This window comes from Staurois parvus, unplaced genomic scaffold, assembly GCF_062004578.1.
Source record: "Staurois parvus isolate SC_StPar_1 unplaced genomic scaffold, SC_StPar_1.0 ptg000224l, whole genome shotgun sequence".
Classification (NCBI taxonomy): domain Eukaryota; kingdom Metazoa; phylum Chordata; class Amphibia; order Anura; family Ranidae; genus Staurois; species Staurois parvus.
The window spans coordinates 135,283-158,599 of record NW_028318020.1 but is presented as its reverse complement, the minus strand read 5'-3'; the positions used below and the strand labels follow the sequence as shown (position 1 = coordinate 158,599).

Below are 23,317 nucleotides of genomic sequence, written 5' to 3'. Positions count from 1 at the left end.
AAAGTGAGACAATCCTCGGAGGTTTTCCTCATCTCCCGGCCATGGACTAAAATACAAAGACAAAGAGGATTACTAGACAGGAGCTGATTGGTTCCCCCAAACCAGGACTCCGCCCACATCAGGCAGCTTGGTCTCTGAGGAGCTTACAATTCCACCCTCAAGGGAACTAGGAAATGGCTCCTCTGATCTCCTACCAGGTCATTTCTTTATTCATGGACCTTAGTCAGAGAGTGAGGAAACAACCAGAACTGTCTTTTATAGGAGGGACAGTGATGAGGGGATTATAGGACGAGGGTCCCCACCCCCTCTATCACTCATCGCCATCTTCCCAACACAAGAAGTACTGCACTTCCTTATTTAGTCCATGATTTAGTCATGAAGAAAAGCGGGGCTGAGCCCCACCAGAGGTCAGAGAGTGAGGATGGGGGGAGAACAACCAAGATGAAGACTGGACTGATCCTGAAGACCACCATCATTGGGGGATTGACTCCTCCCTCATTATCACTTTATGTTTAAGGGTCCAAAGTTGGAGGATGTTATCACATTATTATCACCATGTAAAAGTCTGTGCTCCAATCACATCGTCCGATATAAAATGTCCAGCTGGTAGAACAAAAGATAATCCATATTATGTGTATATATAGCAGTGGGGGGAGGGGGAGGGGGAGAGCAGAAGTCAGGACTATGGAATGTACAACATAGAGTATATAGTGCAGGGGTCAGGACTATGGAATGTACAACATAGAGTATATAGTGCAGGGGTCAGGAGTATGTAATGTACAACATAGAGTATATAGTGCAGGGGTCAGGAGTATGTAATGTACAACATAGAGTATATAGTGCAGGGGTCAGGAGTATGTAATGTACAACATAGAGTATATAGTGCAGGGGTCAGGAGTATGTAATGTACAACATAGAGTATATAGTGCAGGGTCAGGAGTATGTAATGTACAACATGGAGTATATAGTGCAGGGGTCAGGAGTATGTAATGTACAACATAGAGTATATAGTGCAGGGGTCAGGAGTATGTAATGTACAACATAGAGTATATAGTGCAGGGGTCAGGAGTATGTAATGTACAATATACAGTGTAAGGGTCAGGACTCATAATATTGGTATTCAGTAATCAGTGGAATATTAAATGTTTACTGTAGACAAGTTGCAGAGATCCCACACCGCTGCCTCCCATCTCCTGAGACTGCACTCAGTGACTTGGGTCTGAGACACTACAGACATATCCCTCCACCTGGCACAGCCAGCAGACCACAGAGCAAGGAACCCTGGGAGAAATGTTCTGTCAGAGATCTTAATAGATCTGGACATGAGGAAGGGCACCCAATACACACACCCCAGGTGCCTAGGTCTAGTAACACTTATGGTGAAATGAACATTTTGCTGCCAGCTGAACCCCAGAACCTCCATAAATCCAGTCTAGAGACATAAATTGTGTCTGCAGCACAGAGAAGGAAGATTATCCGAGAGAAATCCAGGAATACAGGACGGGGAACACAGCTCAGGAAAGTGACCAGGGGATTACAGGCTGATATCACCCAGTCCCCGCCCTACTCTGGACCAATCAGTGAGCAGTATGGGTGGAGGAATGGATTTAGTGTTCATGACCCACCTGTGCTGATCTCTGTAGGAGTGTCCTCCTCTATAAATGTCCCCGTTATTCCATCCTCCTCCATAGACTGCTGATCATCCCTCACATACGCCTCTTCTTCTTCTGCTTTCACCTCAAATTCTATATCGATTGGATCTCCACTCTAAATCAAGGAAATGAGAGAAAATATCATCGGTAAAATGTAAGATTTATGATTGTGACATCACACACAAAATCCACACATTGTCTCCCTTTACAGAAGCAGATCACATGTGATATGTGGGTACATTTCCCCTAAATACCGCATGCCATCCTGAAACTGTCCATTTCCTATCCCGTGTTGCGGTATTGACCACAAACACTGAACACGCTCAGTAAATACCGCATGAACAGGCGTTACATTCACAGAAGGAAATAAAGAATGAAATGCATGCGGTCATTAATTAGTGGTGGAGACATGCGGCATTCAGGAAATGTGTACTGCTTGGTAAAGAGTGGGCGGCCGCTGGCATCCTTAACAACCAGTAAACAACATGGTTGTTAGGGAGCGAGCGGCCGCTGCGTCCTAACCAACCGATAAATTAAAAAAAAAAATTACCGGCAACAAAATATTAAGAAAATGTTGTAAGGATTTTGAGGTGGACCCCTTGCCTAAATGAAAGAAACACATACCAGACCCCTATCTGAGCATGCTGCTGGCAGGTCAGGAAAGGGGGGGATGAGCAAGCGACCCCCCTCCTGAAACATACCAGGCCACATGCCCTTAACATGGAGTGGATGCTCTGGGGCGGGGGGGCTTTGCTCCCCCAGAGCACCTTGTCCATGTTGATGGGGACAAGGGACTCTTCCCCACAACCCAGGCTAGTGGCTGTGGGGGTTTGCAGGCAGAGGACTTACAAAATGTAACAAGGGGGCCCTCAGATCCCTCACCCCATGTGAACGAGTATGGGGTACATGGTACCCCTAATTATTCACCCCCAAAAAGTATTCTGTTAAATAGACAGCAGGCAGTTTTTGACAAGTCCTTTATTAAAAAGCAAAACTAAAGCAAAATGTCCCCCCCGGTGTAGATCCATCATCAATCACGATGCTCGCTGTCACCGCTGACTCAGAAAGAAAAGCTCCGCTCCCAATGAAGACTCCCCTCTGTCTGACAGCTCTGCTGCCTCCTGCCACTAAATATACTACGGGATGGTGCCACTCGGTGATGTCACTGACCGAGGCATGTTGTATTGGTGATGTCACTGACCGGGGCATGTTGTATTGGTGACGTCACTGACCGGGGCATGTTGTATTGGTGACATCACTGACCGGGGCATGTTGTATTGGTGACGACACTGACCGGGGCATGTTGTATTGGTGACATCACTGACCGGGGCATGTTGTATTGGTGACGTCACTGACCGGGGCATGTTGTATTGGTGACGTCACTGACCAGGGCATGTTGTATTGGTGACGTCACTGACCGGGGCATGTTGTATTGGTGACATCACTGACCGGGGCATGTTGTATTGGTGATGTCACTGACCGGGGCATGTTGTATTGGTGATGTCACAAGAAGGCAATGACAGTGAGTATCGTGATTGGATCATCGATGGATCTACATCAGGGGGATATTGTTCTTTATTTTTGTTTTTTCAAAAATGACTTCGTTTTTTCTTAAACTACTTTTTTTTGGTGAATGAATAGGGGTACTATGTACTCTATACTCATTCACATTGTGGGGGGCCGGGATCTGGGGGCCTCCATGTTAAAGGTGACTTCTAGATTCCAATATGCCCCCCACAACCACTGGCCAGGGTTGTGGGGAAGGACCCTTGTCCCCATCGACATGGGGACAAGGTGCTTTTGGGAGGATAGAGCGCCCCTGCCCTGAAGCACCCACCCCATGTTGAGGGTATGTGGCCTGGTATGGTTCAGGAGGAAGGTGGGCACTCACTAAGGGTCTGGTATTGATTTTGGAGGGGAAACCACGCCTTTATTTTTATTATTTTGGCATCGGGGATCCCCTCAAAATCCATACCAGACCTGTCACAGCTGTCAGCGGGGAACTTGGTGGCCGTCCGCTCCTTGTTTACTGGTTGCTGAGGACACTGGCGGCTGCCCTCTCCTTAACAACAAGCTATTTACAAGTGTTGCTATGGACACCAGTGGTAAATTACCCGCAGGCTTCACTACTAAAAAACAGAATGCAGCATCTTACTACATACTGGGATACGGGAAGATACCGCTTTGTGATTGGAGCCCATAGTCTCTACAAGTCCATGTTCTAGATTCTCCATCCCACCAACCTTGTAATAGTGAGGGATGGTGTGACCTTCCTGTGTGGAATCCCGGGAATACAGAGGACGGGGACATCTCTGTGGTGGGTTCCTGGTATTAGGTGGCTCCATCATATCCTTGTGTCCTTCTGAAAACTCCTCCATCACTCCATACTCCTCATCCTCCTCTTTATACTCTTCTTTAACATCAATATTATCATCCCCGAGGATTCCACTCTGAAAGATATAATAAAACATTCATTGTAACAAACATGCTGTGTATAAATCACAACTACCAATAATTGTCATCATCTACCTGATGATGGTGAGGGATGGTGTGACCTTCCTGTGTGGAATCCCGGGAATACAGAGGACGGGGACATCTCTCTGGTGGGTTCCTGTAGCTGGATGACTCCACCATGGTGTCCTGGTACAGATCTTTGTGTTCCTTTAGAAGCTCTGACTCCTCCATCCCCCCATCCTCATCCTCCTCCTCTTTTATCTCTTCTTTAACCTCAACTTTAGGATCTCTCAGGTTTCCACTCTGAATATATAATAAAAATGCCATCAATGGTAACAATGCAGATAATGTACAGATCCTAATGATACTATCAGTGATTGTTCCTCATCTACCTGATGATGGTGAGGGATGGTGTGACCTTCCTGTGTGGAATCCCGGGAATACAGAGGACGGGGACATCTCTCTGGTGGGTTCCCATGACTGGATCCATCTGTAGGAAACACACACACTGACTGAATCCATTGTTTCTATGTGTTTATCAGATGATGGGGGATCTAGGTGGATCCTCCGTACTGCTCTCTCCTTTACAATAAAGTCTCCTCTTACCCGGTGATGTGAGGGGCGGCTGATTGTCCATCATGACGTCCTTGTAGAGATCCTTGTGTCCTTCTAAATACTCCCACTCCTCCATGGAGAAATAGACAGTGACACCCTGACACCTTATAGGAACCTGACACACACAATGATACAGTCACCATCCAGACACATCCCTTGTCTGTTACTGGAGAATGTCCCAGAATTCCCGGCACCGCTCACCTCTCCTGTCAGCAGCTCCATCATCTTCTTGGTGACTTCTAGAATCTTCTGTGTCTTCTGTCTTGTAGGGATCAGGGATGGAGGTGGGGGGATGGTGATGGGATTCTGGATTCTCGAGGATCTTGTGGTCATACGATGAGATCTCCTTCTGGTGTCATTGTCGGTAGATTTCTTCATGACTCCTGTACAGTTCTGTGTGATACAAAGATAAATCTCACTCTCCCATAATCCCTCACTTCTATGGTCAGCTCTAGATTTATTCTCCAGGGATTGGCCACAATGTGCCGACTCAGCAAAGGACAGACATCTCCATCCAATGATATGATGACAATGGGGTCAGATTTATAGCTCCTTCTAGAAGTCATATAATAGAGTCACTAATGGTTTACTAGTAAGGCTCACTGACCCACCAGGAAATGTCACCCATGGATTTAGTGGTCAGTGGGCGTGGCATGCTGGTAATCATGGGTCTCCCTGATTGGACTAAAGCTGAGATTGTTCTCTTCTATAACCAATGCCGCCATCTTGTTCTATAACCAAATCTCATAGAGTCCGGACACTTTATGTATTCATAGTACTTGTGTGGATGTCGTTATTGATTACAGAACATCAGAAGACTTCAAGTGACTCTGAATACCCCCCAGTGTACAGCCGAGTCAGATTTAACCCCTTCATTACACTCACCTCTCCAGTCAGCAGGCTGAGGATCTCCAGGGTGAGCTTCAATATCGTCTCATTCCGGGGAAATTCCTTCCTTACAATCTTCACAAAACCCAAAGTCTGCTGATTGTCCATCATGACGTCCTTGTAGAGGTCCTTGTGTCCTTCTAAATACTCCCACTCCTCCATGGAGAAATAGACAGTGACACCCTGACACCTTATAGGAACCTGACACACACAATGATACAGTCACCATCCAGACACATCCCTTGTCTGTTACTGGAGAATGTCCCAGAATTCCCGGCACCGCTCACCTCTCCTGTCAGCAGATGGACCATCATGGTGGTCAGTTCCAGAATCTTCTGCTCTTTCTCCCTCTCAGGTATCAGAGAATGAGATGGAGGCACCATGGTGAGGCTCTGGGTTCTGCTCCATCCTCCTGAGATTGGCTCCCCACTAGACTTCTTCTTTACAACATAATCCTACAGATCAGGAGACAAATAAAACAATATCAACCACCTGACATCATCTAAATGTGTGCAAAAATAAAATGGTCTATTGACCAGAATAGACAAGAGTGATGTCATGTGACCTCCCAGAATCCTCCTCACCTCTCCGGTCAGGTCTGTGTTTTATTAATAGAGAAAAGAGTGATGTCATGTGACCTCCCAGAATCCTCCCCATCTCTCTGGTCAGGTCTGTGTTGTATTAATAGAGATAAGAGTGATGTCATGTGACCTCCCAGAATCCTCCTCACCTCTCCGGTCAGGTCTGTGTTTTATTAATAGAGATGAGAGTGATGTCATGTGACCTCCCAGAATCCTCCTCACCTCTCCGGTCAGGTCTGTGTTTTATTAATAGAGATGAGAGTGACGTCATGTGACCTCCCAGAATCCTCCTCACCTCTCCGGTCAGGTCTGTGTTTTATTAATAGAGATGAGAGTGATGTCATGTGACCTCCCAGAATCCTCCTCACCTCTCCGGTCAGCAGGTAGATGATCTCCAGGGTGATGTTTAGTATCTTCTCAGTCATGTGACTCCGGTCCTCCTCCATCCTCATTGGTGCCATCATGTGATCTATACAGGTCTCCTTGTAGATGGATAACTTTGGGAAATGAAAGTAAGAATGATTTGGATGGTATTGGTCACACAATAATAGGATGTGGATGTGAGGGGGGAATAGGAGGGTTGCTGGACATTGAAGAACTACTCCCCTCATGGGAAGACATTTTGTTTGGACTGTTTAGTGTTTACTACAATTTTGAGGTCCGGGGCCCCTTTTCTCTGTTGGGTTTGTTTGGTCTCTGAACTGGTTTTGATGAGTTTTAGATCTGCAGACAAGGAATGATAAATCTGATCCTTCCTATGACTAGTTTGCTCTGAGGCAGTGCTGTGAGGTCAATGTCGGCTCATCATGCCGGGATGGTCACTTTACATCACCCGACGCCCGGGACATGTAGTTCTGGGGGCCGGGCAAGTATTGTTTTTAATCTTTATCCCTGCTGAGGGCAAGCCGCAGGGCTCTCCTTTCAGGTGCCAGCCTCTGCCCCCCCGTGTGTGTGATCCTCTCCTGTACCTACTATGCTTCCCCGGCTCTGCTTGCCCATCTGTGGGCCCGGGTCAGCGGGTGTCGGAGGGTAGAGGGGGCGGAGGAGAGCGGACACATTCACTCCCTTCTTGTCCTGACCCAGAAGTGACGTTATGACAGATTTCCCCCACACTTGAGGCCAGCAAAGAATGTAATGCGGTGCGATGTGCTCTACATTACATCCAATGCAGTACAGGGGAGACATTGGGGGTCTTTTAGACCCTGGATGTCTCAATAAAGAGAACCTCTCATCAAAAGTCATCTCATAGAGGACTTTGTCCCCTAAAGTAAAAATGTTTTTTTAAATGCAAACAATTAAAGTTACACCCAAGTACATAACTCATCCCTTTAAAAAATTTTAAGGCCCCCCCTCCCCCACATATATGCACGCCCAAATGTAAGAGCACACGCTGGAGGGCCTACACGTGATAACATTGATTGTGATACACGTTACATATCGCCGGTCACACCAGAATGAGAGGATAATTCTAGGAGCAGACCTCCTCCGTACTCTATACTGATGACCTAGAAGGGGCTATAAATGTGTCACCTATAGATAATACCGGGGACTAAAGGTTGTCACCATTTCAGCACACACAACTTAAGGTTTGACATGTTGGATATCTATTTACTCGCTGCAACCTCGGCTTTTATATTTTTACACATAAATGGGTCATTTATTGCTTTTTTGTGCCCTGAAATTAACGTAAGTATATTTTTTAGTGAAATTTGGCATTTCCTAGACTTTGTGATAATATTTTGTGACATAAAAAAATAGAACTGCTGCTATTTTATTCTCTAAAGTCTCTACTTTTAGAAAACCTATATTTGGGGGGTTTTGTGTCATCTTCAGGATAAAATGATTTTTTAAATGTGCAAAAAATGCAAAAATGGCTCTGGGAGTGAAAGGGAGAAAGGATAAGCCGGACACTCCCCTTTCCTGAGGAGCAGCCAATCGGTTCTCATTACACTGCAAGGTCTCTCCCGTCCCTGCTAGTCCCCGGGTGCGGTGCTGGAGACAGGCGGGGGAGGGGAGGAGAAGATAAACAGCGCAATGTTACACATATTAAATGTTTTAGTCGCTATAAAGCCCCTTTCATTTTTTAACTCCCCGGACATTCCTAAAAGAGCCTCAGATTTATATACATTTTATGTTACAAAGGAATATTTTCTTCCTCCTGAGCAGCAATGTAACGGGCTCTATGCTCCATACTCCTGACCCCGGCACTCCATCATTGTGTTGGCTGCATAGTGTAATGATTGCCCATTGGCTGCCTGTGTAGTGTCATCATTGCCCTTTGTAGGCCATGTATGGTCAGGATGGTCCTTGTCTTGTCTATTTATTGTCAGTGCTGTTTGTTTAGAGGACCATATTACTAGAATTTATCTCCACAATGAGGAGAATGTTCCGGCCCCGGAAGTGGGGGAATGTTCTGCCCCTGAAGGGGTTCATCTGGGTTCCCACACTATATATGTGTGTATCATCATCTGCTGGAGATAAAAGACGTCACAGTGACTATGGAGGAAGAGGACGGACGTGACTATGGAGGAAGAGGTCGGACGTGACTATGGAGGAAGAGGTCGGACGTGACTATGGAGGAAGAGGTCGGACGTGACTATGGAGGAAGAGGTCGGACGTGACTATGGAGGAAGAGGTCGGACGTGACTATGGAGGAAGAGGACGGACGTGACTATGGAGGAAGAGGACGGACGTGACTATGGAGGAAGAGGACGGACGTGACTATGGAGGAAGAGGACGGACGTGACTATGGAGGAAGAGGACGGACGTGACTATGGAGGAAGAGGTCGGACGTGACTATGGAGGAAGAGGAAGGACGTGACTATGGAGGAAGAGGACGGACAGGACTATGGAGGAAGAGGACGGACAGGACTATGGAGGAAGAGGACGGACAGGACTATGGAGGAAGAGGACGGACATGACTATGGAGGAAGAGGACGGACATGACGGGGGGTTACTGAGTGTAAATAGGAAATAACATCTTATTACCTCCTCTGCTGCCACGTCCACCAATGTCTCTGATCTATTTCCTCCCAACTCACCTCTCCGAATGTCCTCTCTGTCCCTGACATCACTTCCTGTCTGTACCTGACATCACTTCCTGTCTGTATTCCATAGAGAAGTCCTGTCTGGGGAGAAATGAGATCACCATCTTGTGGATTTCATAGGACCTGCAGCCCTGAGAAACATCCCCTAATAACCATTCCTGCATTGTATCTACCTTACAGAGATACCAGGGAAGATCAAAAAGAACTAAAAAAAGTAAGAAACAATAAACCTAACTCTTATGCAACCAACTGTTTATATAATATATTTTACTACAGATAGAAAAGTCTTAAAGACACAGAACACAAGATAAAAACAAAATACATAATAAAACAGAGACCTCCAAAACAGATCTTTTTGGGTAAAAAAAATGCAAAAATACATCCTAAAGTATAATAATATCTATCAATCCACTGATAATGAAGATGTTAGACATAAATGACAAGGATGTAATGGTCACAGAGGAATGGTGGTGGAGATCTCTCACAGTAAGAACACTTCCTTGAATGGTTCTATAAATAAAGAATGAATCCTGGAGGGAATAAAGCTGTAAAGCAATAAATAATATATAAACTGGGCCATCCACTTCATCCATAAAGACATTGTGATTGAAGATCTTCTAGATCACATAGAAGGAGGACTCATCCATGATTTCATACATTTGTTTGGAAGGATAGAACAATCCTCAGAAGGGAACATGTAGGATGACAGGAAAGGCTCCTGACTGGTGAGATCCTCCAAACATAATGATGACATCCATGAACTGGAGCGAGCTCGTTGGGGTGATAAAGCCAATCTGGAAACACTGTGTAGACGTTCTCCAAGAACTCAGCACACTCCAGGTGTGGAGAAAGTCTCCAGGTGGGTTTAGCCTGTCATTTATCATAGGTAGGAATGTCCACACATGGACTTCCACAGGGGCCCTCAGACTACATATAGAACCTGTACAGTGTCCCCTGTAATGAATTGCTTCCCCCCAGGCCTATAGCAGAATGACAGCTGAGCGGGATCTCTCCCATCCTGGGTGGACATCATATGAAGTCCTCCAAGTCTAGTGGCTCTGCTGTATCTTGATATGTCACCTGCTGTGTCCACCAGATGACAGATCATTGTACCAGGCCAGCTGTCAGGGCTCCCAGGTATGACCAGAGATGTGTGACTGATGCAGGGAAACGCAGACTTCAGAAATGTGATAAACAATATAATTTATTAACACTAACCATACAAACATAAACGCAGGGCAATACTAAACATAATACAGTGCAAACAAACCAAACCAACCACCCACAGATAACAGTACATACAAGCAAGCGTCGTCAGGCAGGCCGGGTCAATATCAATTGGGCAGGTAGGTACGGGGGGAGCAAGCAGAGAATGGTCGGGGTCACAGGCCAGGTTCAGCAGGTAGCAAGCAGCGAGGTACAGAGGGTCAGACAGAGGGATGGTCAGGGTCACAAGCCAGGATCAGAGCAGGAGAAGTCAGCAGCAGTTCAGATCAGGGTCAGCAAAGGAACAGAAACAGGATGCAGGACAGATACAGGGCCCAGGACAAACACAACACCAAGGCAGAGTCTGCAAGTCTGGCCATCCCTTAAATACCCCAGTATCATCAGTTCCAGGTGTTAGCTGGCTGAAAGGTTGAGTCTCTGATTGCTGGGAGCACCCGCTGGCCAGCCCTGGTACTGCAGATCAAAAGGCAGGTGAGTCCCACCATTGCTGGCCAGTCCATTCCTAACAGTACCCCCCCTCAAGGAGCGGCCTCAGGACGCTCCAAACAGTCCTAGCTGGGCAAAATGTTCCACCGCCCGGGTCTGGCAACTGGCGGGATAGCAAAGACTGGCACACCGGGCAGGACTCCAGGCAGCGGCACACCGGGCTGGACTCCGGGCAGCGGCACATCGAGCAGAGGCACTCCGGGCAGAGGCACATCGGGCAGGACTCCGGGCAGAGGCACATTGGGCAGAGGCACATCGGGCAGGACTCCGGGCAGAGGCACACCGGGCAGAGGCACATCGGGCAGGACTCCGGGCAGAGGCACATCGGGCAGAGGCACATCGGGCAGGACTCCGGGCAGAGGCACATCGGGCAGGACTCCGGGCAGAGGCACATCGGGCAGGATTCCGGGCAGAGGCACATCGGGCAGGACTCCGGGCAGAGGCACATCGGATTACCAGGCGAAGCAGCAGGCAGCGGGCCACCAGGCGGAGCAGCAGGCACCGGGCCCCCGGGCGGGGCGACAGGCACCGGGCCCCCGGGCGGGGCGACAGGCACCGGGCCCCCGGGCGGGGCGACAGGCACCGGGCCCCCGGGCAAGGCGACAGGCACCGGGCCCCCGGGCAAGGCGACAGGCACCGGGCCCCCGGGCAAGGCGACAGGCACCGGGCCCCCGGGCGGAGCAGCAGGCACCGGGCCCCCGGGCGGGGCAGCAGGCACCGGGCCCCCGGGCGGAGCAGCAGGCACCGGGCCCCCGGGCGGAGCAGCAGGCACCGGGCCCCCGGGCGGGGCGACAGGCACCGGGCCCCCGGGCGGGGCGACAGGCACCGGGCCCCCGGGCGGGGCGACAGGCATCGTGCCCCCAGGCGGGGCAACAGGCATCGTGCCCCCAGGCGGGGCGACAGGCATCGTGCCCCCAGGCGGAGCGGCGGGCGCCGGACCCCCAGGCGGAGCGACAGGTCTCGGGCCCTCAGGCGGAGCGGCGGGCGCCGGACCCCCAGGCGGAGCGACAGGTCTCGGGCCCTCAGGCGGAGCGGCGGGCGCCGGACCCCCAGGTGGAGCGACAGGTCTCGGGCCCTCAGGCGGAGCGGCAGGCGCCGGACCCCCAGGCGGAGCGACAGGTCTCGGGCCCTCAGGCGGAGCGGCGGGCGCCGGACCCCCAGGAGGAGCGACAGGTCTCGGGCCCTCAGGCGGAGCGGCGGGCGCCGGACCCCCAGATGGAGCGACAGGTCTCGGGCCCTCAGGCGGAGCGGCGGGCGCCGGACCCCCAGGTGAAGCGACAGGTCTCGGGCCCTCAGGCGGAGCGGCGGGCGCTGGACCCCCAGGAGGAGCGACAGGTCTCGGGCCCTCAAGCGGAGTGGCAGGTGCCGGACCCCCAGGCGGAGCGACAGGTCTCGGGCCCTTAGGCGGAACGACAGGTCTCGGGCCCCCAGGCGGGGCGGCGGGCACCGAGTCACCAGGCACAACAGTGGGCTCCGAGTCAACTGGGATGACCGCTGGCACTGGGTCAGACATTGGATCGTCTGGCTGGACAGCGGGCATCGGGTCACCAGGCATCAGGTCATTTGGCTCGACAGCGGGCACCGCGTCATCTGGCAAGGCAGTGGGCTCCAAGTCAACTGGTATGACCGCGGGCACTGGGTCAGACATTGGATCGTCTGACTGGACAGCGGGCACTGGGTCACCAGGCATCAGGTCATTTGGCTCGACAGCGGGCACCGCGTCATCTGGCAAGGCAGTGGGCTCCAAGTCAACTGGTATGACCGCGGGCACTGGGTCAGACATTGGATCGTCTGACTGGACAGCGGGCACTGGGTCACCAGGCATCAGGTCATTTGGCTCGACAGCGGGCACCGCGTCATCTGGCAAGGCAGTGGGCTCCGAGTCAACAGGCACGACAGTGAGCACCGGGGCATCAGGTACCGGATTGTCTGGCTCGACAGCGGGCATCGGGTCACCAGGTATGACAGCGGGCACTGGGTCACCAGGCATCAGGTCATTTGGCTTGCCAGCGGGCACCGCGTCATCTGGCAAGGCAGTGGGCACCGGGTCACCAGGTATGACAGCGGGCTCTGAGTCAATTGGCACGACAGCGGGCACTGGATCAGGTACCGGATCATCTGGATCAACAGCGGTCATCGAGTCAACTGGCCTAATAGGATCGTCGGGCTGGATCAGTTCATCATGCTGAGTAGCGGCATCAGGCTGAATGCAGGCATCAGGCTGAGGAGAGGCTTCAGGCTGAGGAGAGGCTTCAGGCTGAAGAGAGGCATCAGGCTGCGTACCGGCATCCGGCTGAAGAGAGGCATCAGGCTGAGTAGAGGCTTCAGGCTGTGTGCTGCCTTGTATTACACAAGGCATTCTTTAGCATTCAGCAGTGTCTGTCCCTTTAAGGCTAGGGACGTCCTGTTTGCTAACTTGGGAGGAAGTGACCTCATCTCTTCAGACTAAAGAAATTCTACAATGCAAGTACATGTGGGATGCTGTTCCCTCTTCATATATGGGCTTGATTAGACCCCCAAAGTCTGTAAGTACCCTTCCTATGTACTGTGGAATGTTATGCACATAGCTAGGAAGTTAGATATGTACTTATGTTTGTTTATTCTGTTTGTATTTCAGTTTTACCGCATTTATTCACATTCATCCGCACATTCATTCATTCTCATTATGATCACGTTATCAGTAAAAGATCATCGGTTATCAATCATCGACTCTTTACTGTGTGGACATCAAAGGTTATACTGCCTGTAATCCTCTGTAACCCTTTCATAACTGCAGAGAAGGCAGGACAGTAAAAAGACTTACTCGGTTACTTCAGAGCACATTGTGTGAAAACACTACAGCAAGCCCCACAACACAGAAAAGACTCTTAACTGTTAATACAGCAGCACGTGTGTGTGAAATCCCCACAGCACAGCCAGTCTAGGCATAGCAAAGTGAAACTAACTCAGCTTCGTGTACACGCTGTGTACTCCACTCAAGCACAATGCAGCACGCAGACACAGAGAAAGATATGAAAGATATCACTAAATTAACCCTTCCTAAAATCTCGTGCAAACAGGAAGAAAATATGCACAGTACGCTGGAAACTAGGTCACAATGCAGCACGCCGAGAACTTATAACAAATCGGATCTGTCGTCATCCAAAGCAGAAACCGCCAGATCTAAGCGTTCAAGTTCCAGGCATTCAAACGTCACAGACCTATCGTCAGTCAGTGCTGGGGCAGCCAGGAGTAAGCATACAAGTTCCAGACATTCTAGCGTCACAAACTTGTCTTCAGTCAGCGCTATCGCCGCCAGGGCACAAGCCAAGGCCGAGGCCGCATGCGCCATGGCCTCCTATGCCATACGGGAAGCAGAGCTTATGAAAGAGCAAGGCTACCTAGATGAAGAGCAGCAGAAGAGTCAAGCTGAAATAAAAAGGACAGAAGCAGAAACGCTTAGGAGAAAAGCAGAAACGCTTAGGAGAAAGGCAGAAGTGCAAGCCTCTTTACACATACTTCAGCAACAGAAAATAGCTGCAGCAGCCATAGCTGAAGCCGAAGTTCTCGCGAGAGCTGCAGATATTCAGTTTGTAGAGAGCGATGTACTGGAAACCCTGATAACACCTCTCAGTACATTCCAACGCACCCGTGAGTATGTACAATCACAAGCAATCCTATACCCTGATAAACAGCCTAGTGACGCACCGAAACCATCAAGGACCCAGTTGGGAGCAGACAGCTTTGATGTTACGCATCACTACAAGACTGAACCTGAACCGCCACGTGATAAGTCAACCAATCACGTGCTCAGATACCAAACCGCCAACACGCTAAGAAACCAAGTAGATGGCGATATAACCTCTCCTCGTGCAAGACCAGATCTAGACTACAATAGAGGAGAGCAACCATCTGATCAAAATAGACTTAGTCAAATACCTCAACGAACCCATCAGTCACTATCAGCCAGTAGTCCCGCGTTTGTACCCAGAACAAACGCACCTGACACAGCAAGGGTTACAGACATGTCGAAATACCTGATGCGCCGTGAGATGGTGAGCACTGGTCTCTTGAAGTTTGACGATCGTCCTGAAAACTACTGGGCCTGGAGGTCATCCTTCCTAAGCAGCACCCAAAACTTAGAGCTGACAGACAGAGAGAAGCTCGACCTACTTGCCAAATACCTAGGACCAGAGTCCTCAGAGCAGGCCAAAAGAATCAGGTCAGTGCATGTCCATGATGCAACAGCAGGACTTGCGATGGTCTGGCAGAGAATGGAAGACTGCTATGGGTCACCTGAAGTAATAGAAGAAGCACTTTTAAAGAAAATTGAAACTTGCCCAAAAATGACAAACAAAGACAATCAGAAGCTGAGAGAGCTTGGAGACCTACTCCTAGAGATAGAAGCAGCAAAGACTAGTGGAACTCTGCCAGGTCTCTTATACTTAGACACAGCACGTGGAGTAGAGCCCATAATCGAGAAGCTCCCTTTCAACCTGCAAGAAAGGTGGGTCTCTCAAGCATCCAGATACAAGAAAGACTATCGAGTTGCATTTCCACCGTTTGTCTTCCTCGCTGAATTCGTTGTAGACCAAGCTAAGACACGCAATGACCCAAGCTTCGCCTTCCTGAACAAGAGAGTTGCAAGCTCCCCAAGGACAGAGAAGCAGCTGCCAGTACACTACAAAGAACGCAGAGCAACAGTGTCTGTGCGGAAGACAGAAGTCCCGCCTGAGGCTGCAGCCAATCAGGAAGACAACACAACCAAAGAAGTTGAGGATCCAGACAAACAGTGCCCAATACACAACAAGCCTCATCCACTAAGAAAATGTCGCAGTTTCAGAAGTAAGACATTAGAGGAGCGCAAGGCTTACCTTAAAGACAATCACATTTGTTTCAGATGCTGCGCCTCAATGCAACATCTTGCAAAAGACTGTAAGAGAGAAATACGGTGCACAGAATGCAACAATGACCGACATCTGTCAGCACTGCACCCAGGACCACCACCATGGAGATCAGAAGTTCCAGCAACTCAAGAAGATCATGGTGGGGAGCAAAAAGAAAGTGCAACACCAGCGATAACTTCAAAGTGTACTGAGATCTGTACAGAACCAGGACTCTCTAGATCATGCTCCAAGATATGCTTAGTCAAAGTGTATCCCAACGGTCTCAGAGAAAAGGCAGTGAAGATGTATACAGTCCTAGACGAACAAAGCAACAGGTCTCTAGCAAAGACAGAGTTCTTCGACCTCTTTGGTGACAAAGGAAGTTCAACTCCATACACCTTGAAGACATGTTCTGGAGTTATAGAGACATCAGGGAGAAGAGCAAACAACTACACCATCGAGTCATTAGATGGAAAGACACAGCTGACTCTTCCTACCCTCATAGAATGTGACATGATACCAGATGACAGGTCAGAGATTCCCACACCTGAAGTGGCACGTCACTACCCTCATCTCGTGCGAATAGCAGACAAGATCCCAACACTCAACCCAGATGCTGCAATCGTCCTTCTACTAGGAAGAGACATACTGAGAGTGCACAAGGTCAGAGAACAATACAATGGGCCGCACAATGCACCATTTGCTCAACGTCTTGATCTTGGATGGGTTATCGTTGGAAATGTATGTCTGAACGGACTTCACAAACCCGCAAAGGTGAATGTCTACAGAACAAATCTGCTGCAGAACGGTCGCACATCATGTCTTTGCCCATGTAACAACAGCATGGAGATTAAAGAGAAACTATCTAACCCAACACATCCCCAGAACATCCAGAGGTTCCTGGAAGATACAGCCTCAGCTGAAGATTCAGATCAGCTAGGCCACAAAGTGTTTGAGAGAACTCAAGATGATGACAAACTAGCACCATCTGTTGAAGATAACCTCTTCCTTGAGATCATGGATAGAGAAGTCTTCAAAGACAAAGCAGGCAGTTGGGTAGCCCCACTACCATTCCGTACACCACGGCATCATCTTCCCAACAACAGAGTGCAAGCAGAGAAACGCCTTGCGCTATTGCAGCGCACTCTTGAAAGAAAGCCAGACATGAAAGAACACTTCCAAGAATTCATGCGGAAAATCTTTGACAAAGATCAAGCTAAAAAAGCACCAGCACTGCATGAAAAACAAGAACGCTGGTACTTGCCAATATTCGGAGTGTACCATCCTCAAAAACCAGGTCAGATACGTGTAGTATTTGATTCCAGTGCAAAGCATGAAGGTATTTCCCTTAATGATGTACTTCTCAGCGGACCAGACCTGAACAACACACTTCTTGGAGTCCTTATCAGATTCCGAAGAGAACTTGTTGCAGTAACAGCAGATGTACAGCAGATGTTCTACTGTTTCCTTGTCCGTGAAGACCACAGAGACTACCTGAGGTTCCTATGGTATGAAGACAACGACCTCAACAAAGGTATCATAGAGTATAGGATGAAAGTAAATGTGTTTGGGAACAGTCCCTCACCAGCTGTCGCTATCTATAACTTGAGACGAGCAGCGCAGCAAGGTGACAGACACAACCCTGAAGCCAAACAATTTGTTATGAAAAACTTTTATGTAGATGATGGACTTGCTTCCTTCTCCAGTAGTGGAGAAGCCATTGACATTTTGAAAAGCACTAGAGACTTGCTAGCAGACTCTAACATAAGACTGCACAAAGTGGCTTCCAACAACAGCAAAGTAATGGAAGCATTCCCAGCAGAAGACCGTGCAAAAGACCTCAAAGACCTAGATCTAGGTACAGATTCACCACCCCTTCAAAGAAGCTTAGGGCTTAGTTGGGACTTGAAAACTGACAGCTTCACCTTCCGAGTATCCAGGGAAGAGAAGCCTTTCACAAAGCGAGGTGTCTTGTCTACGGTCAACCGTCTTTACGATCCCTTGGGGTTCGTAGCACCCATCACCATGCAAGGCAAAGCTCTTTTGAGAGAGATTACAACTGAGCTAGAACAAAGTGATTGGGACACACCTCTACCTGAAAAGAAAGAAATGCAGTGGAAGTTGTGGAAAGACTCTTTGCTGGAGCTTGAGCGATTTAGCATCCAAAGACCATACGTCTCTGTTTCTTTGTCTGTTACAAAACGAAGAGAGATACACGTGTTTTCAGATGCATCCACCGTGGCTATAGCAGCTGTAGCCTACCTTAGAGTCATAGACACTCAGGGACAAAGCCATGCAGGATTCATCTTGGGAAAGTCCAAACTGGCTCCAAGACCTGCTCACACGGTTCCACGCTTAGAACTTTGTGCTGCTGTCCTAGCTGTGGAGATAGCAGACTTACTCATTGCAGAACTGGACATCGAGATCCATGCAGTGAACTTCTACACAGACAGCAAGATTGTTTTAGGTTATATCCACAACGCTTCAAGAAGATTCTACACATACGTGTCAAACAGAGTAACACGTATCAGAAAGTGTACAAGTCCAGAACAGTGGCATCACATCAGTACAGACAAGAACCCTGCTGACCATGGGACTAGACTGGTACCAGCTGCTGTCCTCAAACAGACTAACTGGTTCACAGGTCCATCCTTCTTGACTGGACCAGAAACTGAAGAGACTGATCAGAAAGGAACTTTTCAGCTTGTAGAACCAGACCAAGACAAAGAGGTAAGACCTCTAGTTGCAGTTTACAAGACTCTAACCACCAGAGAAGGTCTTGGCTCATGTAGGTTCGAAAGGTTTTCCAGCTGGAAGTCACTCTTCCGTGCCATAGGGAAACTCATCTGCTTGGCCAGATCCTTCAGCAAAACAGCCAGTGTTGACCAGGGTAACAATGACTATCTTGAGCAAGCCAATGTCACCATTATCAGATGTGATATCTTCTGGAAGAGATGGAGACAGGAGTACCTGATGACCCTCCAACCACGCAACAAATGGCAAGCCGACAAGCCCAACTTACAAGTTGGAGATGTTGTTCTACTAAAAGACTCTCAGGCCCACAGGAACGAGTGGCCAATTGGACTCATTGTGGGGACTGATGCTAGTAGTGATAGCAGAGTCAGGAAAGTAGAGGTCAGAGTAGTAAAACAGGGCACCCCTAAGGTGTACCTTAGACCCATCACGGAAGTCGTTTTACTCCTTCCAGGAGTTTAATAGTGGCATATCATTATTATGCCAGGTGGGGAGTGTGCTGCCTTGTATTACACAAGGCATTCTTTAGCATTCAGCAGTGTCTGTCCCTTTAAGGCTAGGGACGTCCTGTTTGCTAACTTGGGAGGAAGTGACCTCATCTCTTCAGACTAAAGAAATTCTACAATGCAAGTACATGTGGGATGCTGTTCCCTCTTCATATATGGGCTTGATTAGACCCCCAAAGTCTGTAAGTACCCTTCCTATGTACTGTGGAATGTTATGCACATAGCTAGGAAGTTAGATATGTACTTATGTTTGTTTATTCTGTTTGTATTTCAGTTTTACCGCATTTATTCACATTCATCCGCACATTCATTCATTCTCATTATGATCACATGTTATCAGTAAAAGATCATCGGTTATCAATCATCGACTCTTTACTGTGTGGACATCAAAGGTTATACTGCCTGTAATCCTCTGTAACCCTTTCATAACTGCAGAGAAGGCAGGACAGGCTGAGTAGAGGCTTCAGGCCGAGTCACGGAAGGCAGGCTCACCGGTTTGGATACTGGCAGGATGGTATTGGTTGGAAAGAATTTTCGCTTTTTTCTGGTTTTAACTACTGGAGCACTGCAAGTAAACGCAGGTCTGCAAACGAATGGAGCAGCTGGAGACAGAGAAAAACTGGAGGATGGAACAGGAGAGGGAGCAGTTGCTACAGAGGGCTTTTTTACAGGGTTAAAGGCAGGATAGGTGCAGCGAGTGGGAACAGGGTACTGACATGCGGTAGATAGCCAAGTATACTGGGCTGTAACTGGAGGAGCTGGTGGGAACACAGGAGTAGAGTTAGAAACAGGACTGGGTCTTTGTAAGCTGACTGAGGCTGGGTGCAACAAGTCTGTCCATGTCTGCAGTACGGGTTGAACAAAGCTGAGCTTACACAAAGCCTGTCTGGTCAATGACTGCACTGCGTTTATACAATCTCTTAGGCCCTGATTCACTATTGGGCGTGGGCGCATATTTATGGGCTTAAGCCCAATTTTCATGGGCGTCCGTCATTTTTTACCCTGCAACCTAATTCACTATTGAGCAGAGCCCATAAGCAGACGCCCAATCTAATTCACAAAGAGACACACGCCCAAAATCAGACTCACAAAACAGACTTGCTAAGAAGCAAGTCTAAAACCATGAAAAATCACTGCAGAGACATGTTCACTTAGAAATTTGCTTTGCCAAATATCAGGACTTCACTTTAAACAATATCTGCTATTTCCAAAAAAATTAAAAATGTGTTAAAAATCGTTTTTTTCAAGGAAATCGACACAGTAAAAATCTAGAAGCCCGTGCAGTGTCTTTGGCAGATACAACTGAGCATGTGCAGAACACATTTTAGACTTCTGCCATGGGCGTTTGCTTTTTAGCCACTGACTAATAGTGAATCTGATTGTGGATTCCTCTGACAGCCGGCACTCGCTCGCGACTATTGTGTTTAATAAACAGCACTCGGCATATCTTCATGTAATCTAATTAGATTTCCTTAGTTCTAGTGATTCTATTTTTGTTTCTTATCCTTTATAATTATTTCTGTAATGATTTTACTTATTTCAAAGGTCTAGATAATATATATTTTGACAGCTGAATGTAAAAATAAAGGTCCACAATAAAAAAAAAAAAAAAAAAAACAGCGTGGGTCCCCCCTCTCATCCTTACCAAGCCCTTCAGGTCTGGTATGGATATTAAGGGGGAACTCCACGCTGAAATTTAAAAAAAAAAACAGCGTGGGTCCCCCTCAATATCCATACCAGACCCTTATCCGAGCATGCAGCCCGGCAGGTCAGGAAAGGGGGGGGACGAGCGAGCGCCCCCCCCCTCCTGAACCATACCAGGCCACATGCCCTCAACATGGGGGGGTGCTTTGAGGCAGGGGGGCTCCCCCCCAAAGCACCTTGTCCCCATGTTGATGAGGACAAGGGCCTCTTCCCCACAACCCTGGCCGGTGGTTGTGGGGGTCTGCGGGCGGGGGGCTTATCAGAATCTGGAAGCCCCCTTTAACAAGGGGGCCCCCAGATCCCGGCCCCCCCCCTACGTGAACGAGTCTGCGGTAGATGCTCCCGCAGACTCCTTCACAAAAAAAAAAAGTGTGGTGTAAAAAAAACACAGTACAGGGTCTTTGACAAGTCCTTTATTAAAACAATGTCCCCCGAAGTAGATCCAACGTCAATCACGGCGGCGGTGGCAGGGACCCGAAAAAAGAAAAAAAAAAAAAGGTTCCGCTCCCGTCGGAGGCTTCCAGCCTTGTGAAGAAGAGGCTAGCTGACAGATCTTATATAGGTATGGGGCGGGGCCAGCCGGGCACATCATCCCCGCCCCTTACCTATTTGAGAAATGTCACCCTGTCTCTCCACTGAGGCTAACTAGCTGAATGCAGGAGACAGTCTGACATTTCTTATATAGGTATGGGGCGGGGCCAGCCGGGGACATCATCCGAGTGACCCGCCCCATGTCACATGCTTGCTGTTCCCGGCTGGCCCCGCCCCATAGCTATATAAGAAATGTCAGACTGTCTCCTGCATTCAGCTAGTTAGCCTCAGCGGAGAGACAGGGTGACATTTCTCAAATAGGTAAGGGGCGGGGATGATGTGCCCGGCTGGCCCCGCCCCATACCTATATAAGAACTGTCAGCTAGCCTCTTCTTCACAAGGCTGGAAGCCTCCGACGGGAGCGGAACCTTTTTTTTTTTTCTGTTTTCGGGTCCCTGCCACCGCCGCCGTGATTGACGTTGGATCTACTTCGGGGGACATTGTTTTAATAAAGGACTTGTCAAAGACCCTGTACTGTGTTTTTTTTACACCACACTTAGTTTTTTTGTGAAGGAGTCTGCGGGACCATGTACCGCAGACTCGTTCACGTAGGGGGGGGGGGCCGGGATCTGGGGGCCCCCTTGTTAAAGGGGGCTTCCAGATTCTGATAAGCCCCCCGCCCGCAGACCCCCACAACCACCGGCCAGGGTTGTGGGGAAGAGGCCCTTGTCCTCATCAACATGGGGACAAGGTGCTTTGGGGGGGGGAGCCCCCCCTGCCCCAAAGCACCCCCCCATGTTGAGGGCATGTGGCCTGGTATGGTTCAGGAGGGGGGGGGGGCGCTCGCTCGTCCCCCCCCTTTCCTGACCTGCCGGGCTGCATGCTCGGATAAGGGTCTGGTATGGATATTGAGGGGGACCCACGCTGTTTTTTTTTTAAATTTCAGCGTGGAGTTCCCCCTTAATACCCATACCAGACCTGAAGGGCTTGGTAAGGATGAGAGGGGGGACCCACGCTGTTTTTTTTATTATTTATTTAATTCACGGAAATAATTTAAAATTCAGCTGTCAGTGGGAAACCCCGATGACAGCTGAAACATTCCTTCTGTCCCTGCAGAGAGCTCCACTATTATATTTGACATTAAAAAGTATAGAGACTGCAACATTGTATCCATTTGTATCCATTCCGGATATAGATGTTTTTATTCAGATACAAATAGATACAATGTTGCAACCTTTATACTTTTTAATGTCAAATATAATAGCGCAGCTCTCTGCAGGGACAGAAGTAATTACTTCGCTATTATATTTGCAGGCCGTAGATGGGGCGAAAATCGAACAATTTTTTTGCCATTGGTGGTAACGTCGGCCCATTGAACAACCGATTTTTTTTTTTTAACACGGTCAGTTTTCGCCCCATCTAAGGCCTGCATTTTTCTTTTTCTTATTCTTTTTTTTTTATTCTTTTTCTTGCAGGCCATGGCTCATGTGCAGATTATTTATCTGTTAAAAGATCAGCCAATTTGCCGATCATTGCAGCTAAAATCGGCCGATCTGCAAAATCGGCCAATTTTTATCCAAATTTACCAATTAAAAAAAGTTGCAAAATCCCCAAAAATGGCTGACCAATTAACCCACTAACGGGCTGAAAATCAGCCGATTTTTTTTGCGGACGATTTTAGACCCATGTAAAGCAGGCCATAGATGGGTCTAAACTCGGCCGATTTTTCTGCCGAAAAGAAAATCGAACGATTTTCGGGCCGTTAGTGGGTTAATTGGTCAGCTGTTTTTCGGGATTTTGGCACATTTTTTTTATCAGTAAATTTGGAACAAAAAATTTTCAACTTTACTGGTAAACAAAATATGCTAAAATCCCAAAAAATGGCTGACCAATTATCCCAATAACGGAAGAGGCCCTTGTCCCCATTAACATGGGGACAAGGTGCTTTGGGGGGGAGCCCCCCTTCCCCAAAGCACCCTCCCATGTTGAGGGCAGGTGGCCTGGTAT

At 48.6% G+C, this 23,317-nt stretch overlaps 3 protein-coding genes across 3 annotated transcripts in view; 1 reads left to right on the top strand and 2 right to left on the bottom strand.

The window, feature by feature from the left end:
- Positions 1-23,317, bottom strand: part of LOC149460589 (uncharacterized) — a 67,350-nt gene that overhangs the window by 3,574 nt on the left and 40,459 nt on the right. Inside the window, exon 2 of the mRNA XM_089679432.1 lies at positions 20,219-20,225. Within this exon, the coding sequence (XP_089535558.1) occupies positions 20,219-20,225 (7 nt within the window). The remainder of the gene's footprint in view (positions 1-20,218; positions 20,226-23,317) is intronic.
- LOC149460592 (oocyte zinc finger protein XlCOF29-like) lies at positions 1,308-9,252 on the bottom strand. The gene is made up of 4 exons (XM_089679433.1): positions 9,179-9,252; positions 6,559-6,687; positions 5,897-6,064; positions 1,308-1,316 (listed from the first exon to the last, which is right to left on the bottom strand). Exons 2-4 carry the CDS (start codon positions 6,652-6,654, stop codon positions 1,308-1,310), a joined length of 273 nt encoding a protein of 90 aa, XP_089535559.1. The 5' UTR covers positions 6,655-6,687; positions 9,179-9,252.
- LOC149460591 (uncharacterized) lies at positions 14,923-19,436 on the top strand. The gene is made up of 2 exons (XM_089679419.1): positions 14,923-19,257; positions 19,350-19,436. The coding sequence occupies exon 1, from the start codon at positions 14,955-14,957 to the stop codon at positions 19,029-19,031; it is 4,077 nt and encodes a 1,358-aa protein (XP_089535545.1). The 5' UTR covers positions 14,923-14,954; the 3' UTR covers positions 19,032-19,257; positions 19,350-19,436.